Source organism: Nicotiana sylvestris, chromosome 9 (assembly GCF_000393655.2).
Source record: "Nicotiana sylvestris chromosome 9, ASM39365v2, whole genome shotgun sequence".
NCBI lineage: Eukaryota > Viridiplantae > Streptophyta > Magnoliopsida > Solanales > Solanaceae > Nicotiana > Nicotiana sylvestris.
In genome coordinates this window covers 81,254,330-81,270,019 of record NC_091065.1, presented here as the reverse complement: position 1 = coordinate 81,270,019, position 15,690 = coordinate 81,254,330, and the positions used below count along the sequence as shown (strand labels likewise).

At 36.9% G+C, this 15,690-nt stretch overlaps 1 protein-coding gene across 1 annotated transcript; it reads left to right on the top strand.

Moving 5' to 3' along the window:
* The first annotated feature begins 10,700 nt into the window (after positions 1–10,700).
* LOC104223607 (uncharacterized) lies at positions 10,701–14,831 on the top strand. Its single transcript, XM_009775062.2, has 2 exons — positions 10,701–11,628; positions 14,086–14,831. The coding sequence occupies exons 1-2, from the start codon at positions 10,789–10,791 to the stop codon at positions 14,485–14,487; spliced, it is 1,242 nt and encodes a 413-aa protein (XP_009773364.1). The 5' UTR covers positions 10,701–10,788; the 3' UTR covers positions 14,488–14,831.
* Positions 14,832–15,690: the final 859 nt, after the last annotated feature.

The following is a 15,690-nucleotide window of genomic DNA, read 5'->3' as shown; positions in this document are numbered from 1 at the left end:
GAGTTTTTTTACTGTTTTCCATGATAATCTCTCCGATTTTTCAAAAACGCCTCTTCGTCTTCAAAATTAGGGTTTCTTAACCCCTTTCCAAAATGACTTTCCCTCTGATTTTTTGGTATTATTCTATGACTCTTACTATGTTTAAATGATTATTTAAGTTTTTCCCTCTTATCTGATTTATCATGCTAAGAACCCTAATTTTTGGTTTTAATCCTGGGTTCGGAGACCGTCTTTGCTTATTTGCTCGTCTGATTTGTGTGTATGCCTGTTTCTCATGTAGAATGTTCTGAGCTTCTATGATTTTCTACCCCCTTTATGCTCATTAGGGTTTCTGATTTTGCTTCTCCTGCTTATATTATGATTACTTTGTTTATTGACAGAAACTTGTGGTAATTTCCTCCAATCAGTACTATTTCTAGTTGAATCCCAAATTTTCCGTGAGTGATACCCTTTACTGATTTTATATGGTAATATTCTTTATGGATTTCCCGACCTTTAGTTTATTACTTGCCTTATTACATGGTTGACTATACTGTTAATTGATTCTTATATTATTTCCTTAATTAGAACCTTATGAACCTAGCCCTAATTGTTTACTCTATACTATGTTTGAATTATTTCCTTATCTATTATGCTCCAGTTACACATTGATTTCTTTCCTTATTTGCTACATGTTCTTACCGTTCGAATTGATTCCCTTAATTAAGGGAGTACTTGTTCTGATTTTTGCTCTAATTGGTTCTGAGTTCCATAATTACTATACAATTGTGATTCTTACCTTATTTTACCTAGTTTCAAACTACTATATATATTCTCTCTCATTAACAAACAGACAAACACATTAGTTCAAACTCTCTCACATTCAAAACTTTTCTGCTCTCTCTCTCTCTCTCTCTCTCTCTTTGGTTACTTGCTACTATTCTGAGTTAGCCGGCTGCAAGCCAAGGCTAATTATTGTGCTCTCCTATTCTTCACTTTATGTTTGTTATCTCTTTACTGGTATGTTCTGATTTCAGTTCAAGTCCCAAAACCAATATGTTTCTTTTACTGCTTCAGTTTATCATGTTTCTAATTTGTTTCTATTTATGGTTCTGTTGTTCAACATGTAATTGACATGTTTACATTACTGCTTCATCTAGCATGCTAGTCTAACCCTCTTAGGGCATTTCAGAACATGTTCTACTCCCCTGGTAGTCTTCTCAATGTGACCTACCCTGTTTTGAATGCTTGTCTACTTGTTATCCAGTTTTGATATGCATTTACTTTGCAAACTGATCTATCACTTTAAATGTCTGATTCTATGATTGGTTCTGAAATTCATATTGTGTTGGTACCAATAGCTATCCCCTAATCCCATAAACCCCCACAAGAACTGCTATGTTCATGTATACTATGTGCTCTATGTGTCCCCAATTCCCATCCCTCTGTGTGAAGGACTGTTATTTGAGTGTTGTTGAACTTGTTTGACTGACCTGTTGTTTGTTTAATTACACAACTATTTTCAAAATCTATTTTACTAAACAACTCTCTTGTTTATAAAACTATTTCAACTAAGCCTCTTTTCACACTACTTTCCTGCTAAAGCCTTTTCAAAACTATGTCAAGCACTCTCACTCTACTCTTAGGTCTTTAAGTTCTGCCCCTCCAATGTGTGACTACTTAGGGATCCCTATGAGATCCCTCTAAATTCTGATGCATTGGAGCTGGCTCTTCCACACTGCACCTACTCAGTTATGGTTGTGAAATCTGGGTGTGAACACTGCCCAAGATCCTTGAGGTTATTAGGGAACTCTGATACACTCGGATAAGAGAATGGCTTTGAAACATCTGGGCATTTGAGGTTCTGGAAATCTGGGCCTGTTTTAGGCTCTCTATAGTGTAACTTCTTGTTTTCTTTTCTACTTATGTAATTCATTTCAATACTACTTTGTAATAATTATTGTAAACGAATATTGGGGTGTCTAGTGAAAAGGGGAGGGTAGTCATATATGTTATCAATATCAATGGGTAGAAATCATGCCTTAGGTTTACATTTCCCATATATGCATTAGAATCCATGTTTTGGACCAATACAAGTATGTCATGCATTAGATATCATGTTCTTAGGTTTACCGATTCGGCATCTCATTTGTCATTATTTTTATCACTTAGAAATCCTGTTTTAGGCTAAATAACACCATTAACATAAAATGATTGCTCCTGCACATCCTGAAATCATGTTGTAACTTTCTGGGCATTTAGAAATCATGCTTTAGGAATTCTGCATATCTTAAAATCATTCTGCATTTTATATGTGCATGTTAGATACCCTGTTTTAGGAAAATCGTTCATACCCGCTCAGTTACACCTAGTTTAAACTACTGGTTGTGAAAGATGTAAAAACAATGTCATATTTATCCTGTTTAAGTAAGACTGGTCATAATCCATGTATCTTTGCAACACTTAGAATAGCATACTTTGGGTAAAATAACTTCTAAATTGTTTTAATAATTCTGATAACTGTTGTGCATCATCCTACGCCTAGGCAAGCCTTAGGTAATCAACCTCTATAAAACTGGAAATTGTTCTTTGTGTTTACTGCTTAATGGTTAATAGGGTTAAAATCAGTAGGCAAACTGATTAGGGCCTCTGTTTCTGAGTTATAAACCAATCTACATGTCTCTTGTGTTCTGATACTCACATAGACATCATGTCTTTAGATCTTGTTTAATAATACTGCCCTTGTTTGTGTTTGAGTCGTGCTGTTTACATGCATTATCTGCAGAGGTGAACTTGAGCCTCTTATCTGCTATTTCATGCTATTATTTGTTGAAGTCATATATGTTCTGTCTTGTTGACTTAGTATTTTCTCCTTTTAAACCTTAGGGGTCTATCTAGGACTGCCCATAGGTAGAGGTCCTAACCTCCTCTAGGACCATTAAGAAGGGACGGGTAACAGCACGCAATAGAGATCGCTAACAAACACTCGCTTTAATAACCGCTAAGGGGTGGGAAGGGTAGATATGAGATATGATGACTATGCACTAATGTCACGTGTAGCCCCTCATTGAGGAGTGTTTACCGAACATTGCGTGGGGTGATCTTGTAGGCTAACCAATCTAGGACCCCTCTTTCCCAAATCCCTTTTGATTAAAGCTTTATATGTACACAACTTGTTCAAATCCTTTGTCTTATTATCTGAGTCATACAATGTCCAACATGCTTTATTCCCAATCATTTGTTTCAACTACTTATTTGTTAAAGGACAAATTTATAAGTATAAGTTCAGCCGGGACCCACCGTTGTGGACCGAGAGGGGTGCATAACACCTTTTCCTCAAGGTTATTTCGAGCTCTTACCCTAAATCTCTGGTAATGCAAACCAATCCAAGAGTTAACCGCTCTGGGTGCCCTAACGCACCATAATCCATTAGTAGCGACTCTTCAAATACTCAATTCCCAAAAGGAAATGAGTTATTACCCTCATGAACGTCGGAACCCGGATGTCTCTCCGTAGAGGGAAAAAAGGGGGCGCGACACCGATAACCCCAAAGTTAACATACAGTCAAACCTACGAATTTTTTGAACCTTCAAATTACTAGCTTTTAGCAAAACAAGTCAAATAAAGTTAGGGACTTTCGAATTCGATTCAGGATATATGCCAAATCCAAAATCATGATACGGACCCACTGGAATCATCAAAATACCGATCTGGGATCATTTACACAAAAATGTGATTGTAGTCAACTCGAGTAATTTTTAAAGTCAAAAATCATATTTTCGTCAAATTTTCACATAAAATCTTTCCGAAAAAAGACACGGGCTGCGCACGCAAATTGAGAAATATTAAATTGAGCTAATATAGGTCTCGAAACACGAAAATAAGGTCTAATACTCGAAATAACCTATCGGGTCATCACAAGAAGGGGGAACAATTCTGACAGATACTAAGGCAGGTGAAGTTGCACCTACTGTTGCTAAACCATCTCAAAGTCTACGAGTTAAGCTATGAAAACACCAATGCTCTCATCCCCTTGTTCATCCCCTTGAAAACATCATTTTTAATCCAAATGCAGGAGTACAAACAAGATCATCCTTGAGAAATTTATGTGCACTCACTGTATTTCTTTCTTAGATAGAGCCAAAGAATATAAAGGAAGCCCTAATGGATCCAGACTGGATAATGGCTATGCAGGAGGAGCTAAACCAATTTGAAAGGATAAAGGTTTGGCATTTGATATAAAGACCTATAAACAAAACTGTTATAGGAACTAGATGGGTGTTCGGGAACAAGCTGGAAGGAAATAATACAAGGAACAAGGCTAAACTGGTGGTTCAGAGATACAATCAAGAAGAAGGAATTGACTATGATGAAACATTTACTCTGGTATCTAGAGAGGAAGCTATCAAAATATTGATAGTCTTTGCTGCATATATGAAATTTACACTATATCAGATGGATGTAAAAGGTGCATTTCTGAATGTCTATTTAAAGAAGGAAGTGTTTGTTAAACAACCTCCTGACTTTGAAAATGAAGAATTCCCTGATCATGTCTTTAAATTGGACAAGGCTTTATAAGGACTAAAACAGGCCCCAAGAGCTTGGTATGAGAGGTTCTCAAAATTCCTCATAGCCAATGACTTTCTAAAAGGAAAAGTGGACAATATATTATTTTTTTTGAAGAATAAAGGAAAGAACCTTCTGATTGTATAGGTGTGTGTGGATGATATACTTTTTGGGGCCACTAGTGAAACAATGTGCAAAGAATTTGTTGAAATGAGGGGAATGAATTCGAAATGAGCATGATGGGTGAGTTGAATTTCTTTCTTGGGATACAAATCAAGTAGACACCTACTGGAACCATGATTCATCAGCAAAAATACATCAAAGAGCTCTTGAAAAAATTTAATATGGATTTTTCAAAGTTGATTGAAACTCTTGTTGCCATTGCAACAAAACTTGATCTAGATGAAGAAGGAAAAATGTGGAACAAAAATTGTATTGGGGAATGATTGGTTCACTTCTGTATCTCACTGCAAGCACACCTGATAGTGTGTTCAGTGTGGGTCTATGTACAAGGTTTCAAGCAAATCCCAAGGTGTCTTATTTAAAGGCAGTCAAAAGAATACTTAGATACCTGAAAGGAACCCCTAATTTGTTTTGTGGTATCCAAGAGGATACAACTTTGACTTAGTTAGTTATGCTGATACTGACTATGCAGGTTTTTATGTTGACAGGAAAAGCACTTCTGGAACAGCTCACTTCCTTGTTTCTTGTCTTGTGTCTTGGGGAACAAAGAAGCAGAACTCAGCGGTCTTACCTACAGTTGAAGCAGAATATGTGGCTGCAACATCATGTATGCACAATTGCTATGGATAAGGCAGTAGCTCAGGGGTATTTTTGTTGATTGTGTTCCTATCTTTTGTGACAACACCAATGCTATAAATATTGCTAAGAACCCATGTCACCATAATAGAACTAAACACATTGACACCACTTTATCAAAGATAATGCTGAAAAGGGAAATATCTCAATAAATTTCTGTAAAACTGAAGATCAAATTGCTGACATTTTTACTAAGGCACTGAGTAGGGACTATTTGAAGAAATAGGCTGAAACTAGGATTAAACAAGTCCTCCCACTAAGTTGAACCCCAATAATTATCTAGGAAAAAGGTCAATAGTTATAGATGTCTAAAGTAATAAATACTTGATTCAGTCTCATACTTGTTTAAGTATGCACAATTGCCATGAAAAATCTAACTGATGACTGTGTCTTCTGATATTAACCTATTGTGACTACAACTTTATTATAGGAAAGGACCAAGGAATTGCAAAAGGAGTTGGTTCTTTTACTCAGGTACGTACCATCTTGTCAAGAGTCATTAAAACTTAATAACTGGAATTACTGTTGCATTCAGATTCCTTAACCAAGTAGCATCAATTCTATCAGTTATCAAAATCAGTAATCAAGGGGGAATTTTGTTAAGTCCGTTTGTCAAATATATCTATTATTAGAGTCTCGTTAAAAATTAAATTAATACCCTCACTCTTCGAGTCAAATAAGGACTACTTCCCTTTAAAGCCATCTATTCGGCCCCTCTCAAATTCACTGTTTCCCTTAAACCCTAAGCAAGAAACAAAGCAAATCATCTTGTCTCCTCTTCATCATGACAAGTCCCAGCCAGGCTCCCTAAAAAAAATCATCCTCAAAACCTAGTTCTAAATCCAAAATTGAGAAGTCTAAGCCAAAGAAAAGTGTAAAATCGGAAGTTAGTTTTGGACCATTACCTGCTACTTCTCAAACCATACCTTCTGATTTCACTGCACCACCACCAATAGTCACTTATCCACCTCCATCCTTTGCCACCTTTGTACTTCCATCTCCAAAAAAACCATCCATGTAATTGTAACTACCCCGCAGATCACCTCTAAACCGACAAAGGTCAAGGCTACTTTAAGAAAATCAGTAAAAAGTGGAAAACTAGTTGACAGTGTTCTTTCTGAGGGGAACCAGAAATTATGGTGTTTATTGCTCTAGGTAACCTAAAATTGATAATGATGCTCAGATAAAACCTTCCCCATCAAAACTTAATGTTCTCACATCTTCCATAGATGTGTCCCCTTTAGATTTTGTTGAACCTCTGAGAGATACAACACATGTAGAGACCATTATGGTAGAAAAGGAGGTTGTAGCACAGTTTGCAACTTTGCAGACCTGCCTATGGTCGAGGGGGAAGGTGAGAAAGAAATAGGGGATAATGAATGTTCTAATAAAAACACTTATAGCTGGACTGATGAGGAGGGTGAGGAAACAAATATAGATAGAGAAGGGGAAGAAGAGAAAAATTACAATTCTAAAGTGAAGAAACATGAGGAAGAAGGTGAATCAGAAAGGAAGAATGAGGGTGAATCAGAAAAATAATAGGGTGAGCAAGTGGGAGATTCAGAAAAAGAAAAGGGAAATGAGGGAGAAGAAGACTTTGACATTGAGGAAGAAGATGAGAGTCAAGAATCTGAAGGCTCTATGACTATTGGAAATACAGTCATGGACCCTTTAGAAGAAGTTAATGAAGAGGAAGTTTCGGAGGAACCAAGGCCTTCCTTAACTCCCGTGGTGGGAGATGGGGAGTTAAAAATAATGAGGATGACTTGCGACTATCTGAAATGGGAAAGAACAAAAAGGAAAGACCCTGCAAAACCTACAAGAACAACTTCTAGGCAAAGAAGGAAATGGCTCCTCCTACTAGAACTCCTCTCACCAGGAGCAAGAGAAAGGTTGTTGATGCATAACTGATCAAGGAAGCTAGGAGTGCCAAAAGGACAAAGAAGTCAGTTAGTGTCGCTGAAGTTGTTGTTGAGTTAGACGAGGATGATGAACCTGGTTCTTCCCTTAAAGGCAAGAAATGATCAGTGAAGAGGATTGTTGTCAAACCCATCAAAGCAACTGCCTCCACCTCTTAAAAGAAGATTAGATGGAAGAAGATAAATATTGAGTCAGAAGTAGTTGACACGATGACAAAGTTCAAAAATAGAAAAATCTTGAATGGGAAGATACTAGCCAACACTGATGAAAAGGGTATGGCACATAGTTGGTAGAGAAGGTTGACATGCAGGGATGAATACACATATTTCTGAAATCTTTTCTCCCTATGTATCTACCTACAATGTTTGAGTTCTATGACAATTTTTAATTTGATGGTAAAGCGGTGAAGAGTTCTATGAGACATTTTGAGTTGGAGTTTGATGTTGAAGAACTTGGGCTGCTACTGAACATCCCTTCCTTGGGATTTGAAAATTATTTGAATAAAAAATGGCCAACAATTGACAATGATGTGGATAGAGGGATTGTCCTTACCAGAATGTTTTCCCAGAAATTTTAACTGGATGCTCCTCAAAGGGTGAAAGGTGTATAAGACTGATATGACACCTTTTCATAAGTTGTTATTCCATTTTGTGAATTCTTGCATTCTGTAGAGGTCTGAAAGAAAACATGAGGCCACCCTGCTTGATATGGTTGTGATGGAGATGTTGGAAACGAGTAAGGACATCAACCTTCCTAGTTTGATGATCCAACACATGGCAAGGGATGCAGACATATCCAAGCGTAAGCATGCTATGCCCTAGGGTTTCATGTTGACTGGGTTGTTTGACAAGATCAATATCTCCCGGCCTGAGTTGATTTTTAGCAATCACAATGATGTTCTAGATGTAGTCACACTCAGACAATGTGGCTATGGTGAGATCAAGGCTAGAGATCCAATTGGAACTGCAATGTTGCCTGGAAGCATCAGGGCTGCTGAGCTTTCTAAAAGGTTGGAGTTGTCTTTGGAGAAAAATGCTAAACTCAGGAAGGATATTTATGAACAGAGAAAGGAAACCAAGGAGCTTAGGAAAGAGTTGAGAAAAGACAAAGAGGCTCATGCACAACAAATTGCTACTCTCGTGAAGGCCTTGACCCCATCTACCTCTCATCATTGACTTTGTTCCTTTTTCCCCATGTCGTGTGTCTAATTTTAGTTGCCCAGTGGTGCCATATCTTTTACTTTTTGTCTAGTTTTGATTAGTATGCAGAAAGTTCTAGTTTATTTTGTTTTAATGCTTTTGGATCGAAGCCTTTGGCTTAATTTTGCACTACTAAATCAATTTTCTTATGTTGCTTACATGCTTCTCACATGGTTAATATCATCAACATCATTCATTTTGCTTTAATTTTTCTTGTGATTGTTATGTAGCCTCAGTGTCCATGAATCCTTTATTATATGATTGCTTAGTTTATCTTACAACAGTTTTAATTTTTTTCAATAATGCCAAAAGGGGAAGACAATATGTGAGGGGAAGGGGTCGGGGGAGGTTGTCTGTTCTCAACAATTGATGAATGTTGTTTCTACTTAAATGTTATGTCTGTTTACATACGTTATCACCTAGTTCATGAGTACAAAGTTTGTCATCATCAAAAAGGGGGAATTTCTTGAGATTTGAGTTTTGATGATTAACAAGTGTGTCCAATGAACATGTGCTAAGAACCAGGTTCTCACAGTAGCTGCTGAAGGTCCTTACATGGCAGTAACTTTTATACAAAGTTACTGCAGTCTGATATTACTGGAAAGACTCTTGATGCAATAAGGGTTGTTGCCTAAGAATATCTAGCAGAACGAGTTACAAGGTTTATAAAGTCCTTATGATTTTAGGACTGGTAAGTAAAAGAGAGTTTGAGTACACGTAGGACTCCCAAAGATCTAGGAGCATTGGGAAATTAAATACCTTGCCTATGGAGTGTTGAAGACTATCCATTCACACCTTGAATGAAGAAAAGCGCCATAGCAATTTCAGTTCAAAACGCACGTCAGGTGTTTTGTGAAGTGGTTCTGAAATTTATTTTCTTTTCGTCTTGAGCCAGTTTAGTTCATATGTATTAGGAGATTGAGTTGTAATCATAATATCTTTCAAACAATGTTAGTTAAAGTATTGTCTGAATTTGCAAGTTAGAGTAACTTGCAATCTTCATACAACAAGTAGAAGTAGGAAAGTGTGGAGGCATATTAGGTTACAAGTGTTGTAATTAGTATACTTGGCTCAGTTGTTCTAGTGAAGTTTAAGTTAAAATTTTACGTGATAGGTGGTAATTTTTTGCACCTTTGAGTCGGGTGATTTTGTACACAGAAATTGTTGTTTTTACTTTACTGTTTAGTTTATTTATGCGTAAGGGGTAAGATAAAGAACCAAGTTCTTTAGTAATTTAGGAAGGTGACCCGCTCAGAAGGATCTGCTTCTCGACCGTTGATCTGAATGTCTCTCTCCATAAGACAGTCAATTTTATCTTTCGTTTCCTCATCTGGCATGGATTGTCGTTCATATGTGGAGAGGAGACTAATCACCCTTATGTTGTGAAATCCCTGTATTGAGACCTTTAAATTTAGTGGCAGAAGACTAATATGATCAATGGTTTTAAAAGTTTCTTCTGCCATGAATAATGGATGTTTGAGGCAGTTACTCCTTTGATGTGAAGAAACCGGGGACCAGATTAATATTCCAAGAAGGAATTACACTTTTTGATCATCGTTTCTGGAGAGACAGAGAAAAATTTAAAAAAGAAATTTGAGAAACTTCGACTGAGATGACGGAAGACAACAAAGTAAGCTGAGTCATAATATTATACTAAATTATAGTGTCACAATAATAAAATTCCATAAAACAAGTACGGCTAATAAGTCATGAAAGAACTTAATTGAATTTCTTTAGTTAGTGTTGGTTTTGATTTGATTTTAATTTAGCTTGGAATTTATTTGAGTTGCTGTCTAATGGACACTTATGGACCAGTCAAAAATTCGACTCTGAACCTAAATTATTATGTTAAAAGACATGAAATGGAAAAGTTTAAGAAATAATAAATTACATTATACTAAAAGATATTTTACAGATAATATGTTTTTAAAATTGTATACATGTAAAAGATAATATGAGCCGAGGGTCTATTGGAAAACTTGCATTAGGTAGGGGTAAAATTGGGTTTTTTATTGTTGTTGTTAATATTAATTGAGTTTTTAGTGTTGTTAATAACACTAAACAAAATCAATTATGGTAAAAAATATCTCTTCAATTAACCAAAGTAATCAAACCATTACTCTTTTTCATTTCCGATTTAACTTAGAATTGTTTTCTTTCTACGCCCAAGCCAAGAGGCAGAAAATATAAATACAAGAGTTCCGGGTCCCATTTCCCAGTTAGAATAACCACTTTTCGTCCAGTATAGCTATTATCTCTTCCATCTCAGATTAGAGCAGGAGAAACCCTAAGCGGTATCGGACCGATGGATATACTGAAACAGGAATTGGAGAAACGACGGCAAAGCTTAGCCCAAGACGTTGGTGGCCGGAAAGTTTTCAAGCGATCGGAAATCGAACAGAAACGCCTCCAGAGAATTCGCGAAGAGGAAAAACGTGAAGCCGAAGCCAAATCCCTCCGTCAAAAGCAATTAGAACAGCAACAGAACCCTACCGATAAATCCTCGTCAAAATCAAACTCCAAAACCGACATCCAATCCCTCAAGCAGGATTCATCATCTTCTTCGGCTTCCAAAGCACTAACCGACGAGCAAAAAATCGATGATTTAAACCTTCCCCGACAGGAGGTGATTCGCCGCCTTAGGTTTCTGAAACAACCGGTGACTTTGTTCGGAGAAGATGATGTGGCGAGGCTCGATCGGTTGAAGTTTGTATTAAAAGCTGGATTGTTTGAAGTTGATGATAGTGACATGACTGAGGGACAAACAAATGATTTTCTGAGAGATATTGTGGAATTGAAGAAACGGCAGAAGTCAGGCATGTTGAGTGAGAGGAAGAGGAAGGTGCCGACGGAGGATGCCGGGGAGGATAAAGATGGTGGAGGAGGTGATGAAGATTTGAGTGGAGATGGAGAAGAGGATGTGGATCATGATAAGGATGTGAAGAGGATGAAGACGAATTTCGAAGAGTTGTGTGATGAGGATAAGATTTTGGTGTTCTTTAAGAAGTTGTTGAATGAGTGGAATCAGGAGCTTGCTGAGATGACTGAGGCTGAAAAGCGGACAGCTAAGGGGAAATCAATGGTTGCTACTTTTAAGCAATGTGCTAGGTACCTGAATCCTTTATTCAAGTTCTGCAGGAAAAAGGTATAATTGCTGCACCTCCTTTTACTTGCTTGCTTTCTTTAGATGCTATAGTCTATATCTCCAAAACCTGAAGCTGCAAACACAATTATTTTTTAAGAGTTGAAGTTCTATAAACTACCAATGTAAAAAATTTACACAATCAGGTCGCTTATTACATTTTAAATCTCTTGATAAGCATTCATGGGTAATATGATAAACATGGTAATTAACCTGCTGTCACGAGTTACATTCACCAAAAGTGTAAAAGAATCTTTGCACATATAACTTAAATCCTTTTTATAAACATAATTGCTTGACATTAAAGCTCAGTTAGGAATTTACTCAACTGGACTGAATTTCAGCATGTGAAATGGGTCTCAGGTGGATCTAATTAATGAAAGATTGATGATGCAATTTGGTATGGAATGTGGTCTATGTGGGAGTTTTAATTGTGATATATAGATTATGGTATGCTGTAGAAGCCCCTGGTTGCATTTAGTCGTGGCGTATTTTAATCAAATAAATGAAGTCATCATAACCGGAGTTGATTTTGATGATTTGTTTTGAAACTTGATTGAAATCGATCTTGAAGATTTATGATCTCTTGTTCTTCCAAAAATTTACTTGTTAGTGGTGGAATAGGAAGTATTATGGACCATTGACAAAGGATAGGTGCATATTCTTACTGTAGATCCTGTGTTAGGTCTTGCCTACACATCGTCTCATCTGACATAATGGGCATTGGAAAACCTGAAAGAGAAGAATCACAGCATTCTTTTTACAAGAAGTTGTTGTCTTTACTCTGATCGTCTCTCATGTCATCCATGGTTGAATAGATGATAGGATAAACTAATTATCCGTTGGCCCGTTCTCTTGTGATTAAGGATGTTATATTCCAAGGTAGCAATAGTATAACGATATGGAAGAGTAATAGTTCATAGAATTTGAAGACAAAGAAAATGTCCCTGTATACACAAAGCATAAAAGGATTAGAACATATTTCTTCTGTATATAAATATTCAAGGATCCACGTATTACTTAAGTTAATTATCTTAGTTGTCAAAAAAAGTTAATTATCTTACTGAAAAATATAGCATTGAGTTAATTAATAGATGCATATGTACTGTGCACGAGAACACACCTCATCTGTTATCCTTCATGTGATAATGATAACCCTATAGATGATGATTAGTTAAGTAGTGTAGAGGATATTAAGTTTCTAAGCTTTGGCACTATGCGCATTGAACTTTTCATTGAAAGCAATTAGATATGTCTGCCTTTAAAAAGGAGTAACAAAGAAACCATTTCCTAGCTTCACAAAGTTAAAATGAAAGGCCGCACATGATTAACTCGCATGAAGCACAAGGACCACATGGGATAGGAAGAGTTATATAATTGAGAAAGTAAATTAGCACTACATTGTGGATGACATAATGGAAGTAAATACAGAGAGAACGATGGTGGAGATTGCTACATCGTGGATGACATAACGGAAGTAAATATATAGAGAGAACGAGGTGGGGGTTGCTACATCGTGGATGGAATAATGGAAGTAAATATAGAGAGAACGAGGGTGAGGAAATTTTACATTGTGGATGACATAATGGAAGTAAATACAGAGAGAACGAAGGTGGGGATTGTTACGGTTACAAAACCCACTCTGTCCGATGCTTGCATGGGGGTTTTATAGAGTAAACCAAAACTATTATGTTTAATTCTAAGATGAGCTTAAATGGAGCCACATGTCAATGAGGATTCATATGGCCTATCTCAATCATGAGATTGAGGTATAATAGTTGTTGTTGAAGGGTTTAGTTGTTACTTTAGTGGATGCTGAACCAGCACCTCCGGTTCTCTCTCTTTACTCAATAAAATCCACAAGCAGTTCACTAATTTTGTAAAGCCAAATATATCGAATGTGACGATTCGTCTATTAGCCTACTTATGTGAGAAAAGTTGATTATTAGAACTTAATTTCTAATGGTCTGTTATTGAGCTAAGTGATGACATAGGAGGTATATATATAGTTGGAAAGCTAATATATATCACTTTATCTTCTGTTTGTCCATTATATTGTGTATATGGTTGAGCTGTGATCGGAAATAGCCTCTCTACTCCTCCGGAGTAGGGGTTGGTCTGCGTGCACACTACCCTCCCCATACCCCACTTGTGGGATTCCACTGGGTTGTTGTTATTGTTGGTTGAGCTGTGCTGCTGATTTATCTCCTCAAATATCACTCAATCCGTATAAGTTCGCAACCTGAGCTGAATATGCTGGTAAAGTGGAATTGCGTGCAACTCAATAATTCTGATGAGGAGATCTTTACTGCTGCTGTTGTCTTCTTTCCTTTCTTTTTTTTTAAATAAATTAGTTTGAACCAACATGTTGCTTTCATCTTCTCTTTTAAGATTCTTATTCAAATTACTTGTTCTGCATGGGAAGCTTATTTTGTCATGGTGTACTTGTTGTGTGCCTAGTTACTTCCTGATGACATTAGGCAAGCACTACTTGTGGTCGTCGAATGCTGTATGAAGAGGGACTATCTAGCAGCAATGGATCAGTACATTAAGATGGCAATTGGTAATGCACCTTGGCCTATTGGTGTTACTATGGTTGGTATTCACGAGCGGTCAGCTCGTGAGAAGATTTACACAAATAGTGTTGCGCATATCATGAACGACGAAACAACTAGGAAATATCTGCAGTCAGTTAAAAGACTGATGACCTTCTGCCAACGACGGTACCCAGCAATGCCATCCAAAGCTGTGGAGTTCAATAGCCTTGCAAATGGTAGTGACTTGCAGTCACTGCTTGCAGAAGAAGGGACATCTGGAGGATCTCAAACCTCAGAGGAAAGGCTTCGAATAATGCCTGCATAAGGGAATGTTCTGCAGAAATCTATCAATTAATTTGCCTTGGGATTCTGGGTTTTTCATATGTTGATTCTCAATGATGTAGCTGAATTGTGGCCCGAGTCAAGGCCTCCCCTGCAACGCCTTGCACAAAGGGAGGAAAAACAGCAAAAGATATTCAATGTCCTTGATTGTAACTTCTAAAACTGGATCGTATGTAGAGAAACCTTCCCTGCAGTTCTGCATTTGAGTAATTCCGACTGAAATTAAATATTATCATGTATCATACTTCAGTGGATTGGATTTTGGGCATGCGTAAATATTGAACTAATCAAATGATAATCCAGTGACGCTTTGTTTTTAACCCAAAATGCTTCGACTCTGAAAAGAAAATACACATGGAACAGGAGTCACGTTTGTTTTAGTCGCTTGTATGTTTTTAATTCGTGAGGTATTGTTTTCTTTCCTTGTTTCTGAATAAAATAATTTAATGTTAATATAATAGTACGTCGTATGTATTGCAAGAAAAACTTTCAAGAACGGAAGCACAGGCACGCTAGCAAATATCAATATCCATGCATATTTAGCATGTTTAAGTACCGTTGTTACAGTGGATGCAAAGCTAATAGCAATAAACATGCCGAGCCAAAGATAATGGATGCATCGTCAACGACAAAGAGGACAGTTGGAATATCAATTTATTTATGTATCAATTGTGTGGTAGTTCATGCTTTTTGTGTTTTGCTGAGCGGAAGGCTAGGGTACTTTGCCTCTAATACTTTTTATGTCGAGAATATATGTTATGGTGACCAAATGCCTAGCTCATAGTGCTTTAGTGTTCGTGAATCGCAGAGCATATAGAAAGTATTGGAGGCCAAAGTTCTAAGTCCCAGGATTCGGATAATACTTGCATTATACAAATGATTCCACATTCCGGTATAAATGGAATAACTCTTTAAAAGAGAAAGTAAAATCCAATTTAAAAAGGAAGATAATGCTCCCTGTGTTCTCTTTGAAACAAAAATGAATTGGCAAATTTTGAGAAAGTATGGACCTAAGCGTAATAAAAGGTGTCACACCTCCTTTTTTACCCGTCCGCGGGGAGGATATACGAGAGTTTTTCCAATTAAAATGACATGATTCGAAATGAGATTATTTTATTTAATTTATTAGAGTCGCCACTTGGAATAGTTTATTTTTGGTGTCCCAAATCACCGGTTTATTTTAAAA